At 42.0% G+C, this 4,602-nt stretch overlaps 1 protein-coding gene across 1 annotated transcript in view; it reads right to left on the reverse strand.

Moving 5' to 3' along the window:
• Positions 1–2,807: 2,807 nt before the first annotated feature.
• Positions 2,808–4,602, reverse strand: part of LOC103275713 (olfactory receptor 5B12-like) — a 7,691-nt gene continuing 5,896 nt past the window's right edge. The window contains 1 exon segment of the mRNA XM_008073111.1: positions 2,808–3,005. Within this exon segment, the coding sequence (XP_008071302.1) occupies positions 2,808–3,005 (198 nt within the window).

The raw sequence follows: 4,602 nt of genomic DNA on the forward strand, positions 1-4,602 counted from the left end.
CCATTGCCTACTAGAGTCTGGTGTGGCCATGTGCTCTTTGAGCCATGGCTGTCGCCATCTTCCTGGCTTTGCCCCCCTCGCCCACCTTGGGGAGGTGAATCTTCACTCTTCCTTCTCTTTCTCTCTCTCATTTAGTTCAAAATAAACTTTTCTTTCTTAACCTTTTTGTGAGTCACAATTCTTTGCAGTTTACTGGAATCTCTGGGTTCCCAGCGTGTACCTCTGGCTTGCCAGCCCCGGCAGTGCTGTGCGCCTCCCTGCACCTCTCTACACCCTCACCCTGTCTGTTCATACCCTAACATTCTTGATAATGCAAGACATCTTTAAGAATAATCACAACTTGGCATTACCTACCTTAGTAATTTCACATGGTCACCATAAGAGGAAGGACAATAAACATTTCAAGAAGGCCCAGGAAAAACTGCTTCCAACAATTAGCCTTAATTATCATGACATTGAAAAAGCATTTATCTATACACAAATACATTAAGTCCATAAAGTTTTTATTGAGTCCTAACTAGGTGTTAGTTATTGTGTTAGATCTGTAGTATACACAAAAGATACAGTTCCTGGATAAATAGTCCTTGGCCTAATGAGGAAATATTAAAAACTTACAATCACCGATAAATATATCATTAAACATTATTATGTGTATTATGAAAAATTAAAACAGTGTGTTCAAAGGTATAAGAGAAAAAGCCTAAATTTTAAAAGGTAGGAGGAACACTTCCAAAATAGCAAAATAGCAACTTCCAAATATCTGCTCCTCCATCTAAGCAATGACAACACAGATAATAATTTAAATAAATAGTTTAAATAAAAATTTTTTAAATGTTTAAATAAAAACAAAAATTTCCAAAACTGTCAAAATTAACCAAGTGCTTGTAAGAATTCAAGAAGTATTCATTCAAGAAAAATGGCTGAATTTTAGCAGAAATAGTGAGCTTTGTGACATTTTAACTTGGTCTATTCCACAGCTCTGCAATGGCCTTGAAAACCATCATAGGATCATGGTAGGTAAGAAAAACAACAGCTTAAGTGAGCAAAATGTGCTTGTAGATTTCTAAGAGGTCTCATCCCCAGACAATTGCCACTATTTCACTTACTTGGCAGCTCCCTAAAAAAAAAACCCATTCATAATTTTGTCTTTTTTTCACCTGACTCAGTTCACTTAGAGAGAAAAATCCTATTTTTAGGTTCTTTGTCAAAGTTCTGAGCAGCTATTATTTAAGACTGCAATTGCCTGAAAATGTAAATATCAGTTGGAGCAAACAATAACCTGACTAAACTCTGAAAAAAATTTTTGAAGGACATTAAGATCCTTAAGGGTCTTTGAAAAACTTCCATATATTTCTGGGGTCACAAATATTATGGCACATGTGCAAGACACTATGCTTGCTCATAAAAGACCTGAGAAGGACCCAGTCTTCCATCTTTGGCTGACCTTGAAGGTCTGCACAAACAGGATGTAAAAATTAAGGCAGAATTTAAACTTCCAAAGCACTGAAGGAAGAATTGAAGACATGCTCCAACACACACACACACACACACACACACACACACACACACACACACACAGAGCCCATGTGCAAGACATCAGAGAATTAATAGTTTAAAGCATTTAAGAAACTCTACTCAATTGTTAGTTGACTACCAAGCTAACAAGTGGAAGCTTCAAGGGCCAAACACAGCAAGAAATACAGAGTTAAAGTAAGTTATCCATGAAAATCACTAAATAAACAGCACCACCAACACACAAAAGAAAACACTCAGTAGAAGGTTTTCTTATTTTAAATGCTCAGATTTTGACCAAGAAAATGAAGAAAGTATGACTGACACAAACTTAAAAAAAAAAAAGTCAATAGAAACTATCCCAACTGGGCATGATGGTGCATACCTGTAGTCCTAGCTACATGGGAGCCTGAGGCAGGAGAATCACCTGAGCCCAGGAATTTGAGGCTACAGTGAGCTAGTTATTTTGGCCTCACTGCATTCCAGCCTCGGTGACAGGGTGAGAGACCTGTCTCTTAAAAAAAAAAAACCAAAAAACTAAGACCAGCTCTATAGGAGACCAAGGTGGGAGGATTGCTTGAGCCCAGGAGTTCAAGTTCAGTCTAGGCAGCATAGCAAGAACCCAACTCAAACAAACAAACAAACAAAAACTATCTTAATAAACAAAGATGAACCTGTAGTGAATGAAACTATCTTATTGTGAATTTTGTTAATTTGAAATAATCAAAAGGATCAGAATCCAATTGAAAAGCTTATTCAAGCGAAAAGCAGAGAATAGCCATTTGGATAACATAAACTCCAAAGGAATGGGGCCAGTGCTCTGAAATTTAAAGTTAAGGTCTTGCTTATCTAGACATAAAGACTGTTAGCAGTATTATAATTCTTTTTTTATACAGGGCTGGTGTATGAGTTATAACAATTTAATTAGTTACTATTTGTTTTCCTATAGCTTGTTTTATTTCCTTTCCAATTTAAAAGAGTGTATTTAACATTCCATCTTAGACAATGTGATAGTCATGAAATATTTGTATGAGAAAGGAAAGAGGGAAGTTAATCTATAATGAAGATTAACAGTTAAAAGGGAAGGAATCTTCCCTGGCACCCTTTAGTCATTTACAGCATTTTACAAAACAAGGTATCTAAGTAAAAAGACTAACCTATAATTAGAAAAACAAAGGTTATAGCTGCCTGTTTAGGTGACTCAGGTCCCATAATCACATTCCCTGAAGGTTCAAAATATTTTAAAGTTCCAACAGCTTAGATTTTGAATTACTTACTTTCACAGTTCTATATAATTAAAATATGAATCCCATAGAAGACTTTGCTTTCCTTACAGTCTTCTTAAAGGCACTCTTAACCTCTTTGTTCCTCAGGGTATAAACCAGAGGATTCAGCATGGGAATGACTACGGCGTAGAACACAGATGCCATTTTGTCAGTGCCCATGGAATGCCTGGAGCTCGGTTGTAAGTACATAAAAATGCCTGTCCCGTATGAAAGGCCCCAGCCAGCCATGAGGAACCCGCCCCCTCCAAAGGCTAAGCCCAGGCATGGCCCCCACCTAAAATGGCGCTCCCGCCTAAGAAGGTGCCCAGACAAACTAACATGGAGGCTCGGACAAGGCCTTCCGGGTTCTTCTTCCACAAAAAAGCCCACCATTCCCACGCCCGCGAAAGCCCCTGCCAATCCCAAAAATACCTCACCTGCCGACCAATAGGTAATCGACAGGTCACTTTAAATTTCTATAAAACCTGCCACACCCCTGCCTCCATGCTGCAATCTGATTCTCAGGTTCTGTAGCCACTGCACTCACCCCCATTAAATCTCTTGGCCTTAAAGGGTGTTGAGTCTCACTGCACGCCACCGTCTTTCATTGGTGCCTATGACTTGGTCGGGGATTCTCTCACCCTAAGGCGGAACCGTCCCGGCGCCGGTGGGACTCACCCCTTAAGGCCTTCGCCCATTCTCCTGAACGCCAACGATACATCCACCACCGGCCTTCAGACTGGCAAGTGTCCCCACACTGAAAACCTAAAACCTTGCCTGGGACAACCAGGGAAACTGGCCATTGATCGTCCGGCAGCTCCTTCAGCCCCGGGCAAGGGGGGGGGGCCACACCCCACCTAGGTCTTTATGACCGCAGTGGACCCCTATCGGTTTTCCCTCGGCCGCTAGAGATTTCAAGCCTTCCCTCCCTCCGGTTTTGGGTAACTTTCTTGTCAAAAATTCCGGTACCGGGTTGCCCTTAACCTCCTCGATTCTCCAGGAGAATCCGGGTCTACAATAACGACCTGTGACGACAGGCTTTATTGTAACCCATCCGTTCCTCAGTGGTCGCTTGTCCAGGGGACACCCTGACCAGCCCCCACTGCTAACATGGGAAACTCGTCATCTCTTCCGGCCGACTCCCCCACTCAAGTGCCTCTTAAATAATCTCTCTAAACTCTCCCTCACTCTCAGTATTAAGCTTAAGCGTTTAATCTGCTTCAGTACCCAAAATTGGCCCACCTATCGCTTAGACAAAATAAGTGGCCCCTACGGGTCCCTAAACCCCGACATTATTCGGGATCTCTATAACTTCTACGAGTGTTCAGAAAAATGGGCAGAGATTCCCCTTCCCTCCCCATCCTATTTACGCCACCACTTCCCTCCTCTATCTCTGACTTCAACCCAGCAGATAAACTTCCTATAGTCTGCTTTTGCTATTCCACTCTCCATCAGTTTCTCCTCCTTCTCACTCTCCACCTTTATCTGGTAAGGAAGGGCTGGCATCTCCAGCTGGGTCACCTGACCCCAGTCTCCAGTCTTTCTCTTTTGTCTTTGGAGGAGGGGCCGGTGCCAAAGGCCACAGTGCCTGACCCCAACCTCCAGCCTTCTCACCCCCCTCCCCTCACTGCTTGATAACTCCCTGGTGGCAGCTGCAACAAGTCACCACCCCCACATGTACTTAAAAAACCCATTCAAGTTTCCACATGGCTTAATAGGTCTCTTCTCAAGGGGGTGGCTGGGACAAAAGGATGTTAAAGAACTTCTTCTTTGTTGTTTTCTTATGATAAATTTCTCTCAAGTTATATCTAAACTGGGACTATAT

This window comes from Carlito syrichta, unplaced genomic scaffold, assembly GCF_000164805.1.
Source record: "Carlito syrichta isolate Samal-C Ts95f unplaced genomic scaffold, Tarsius_syrichta-2.0.1 Scaffold315647, whole genome shotgun sequence".
In the NCBI taxonomy this organism is placed as follows: domain Eukaryota; kingdom Metazoa; phylum Chordata; class Mammalia; order Primates; family Tarsiidae; genus Carlito; species Carlito syrichta.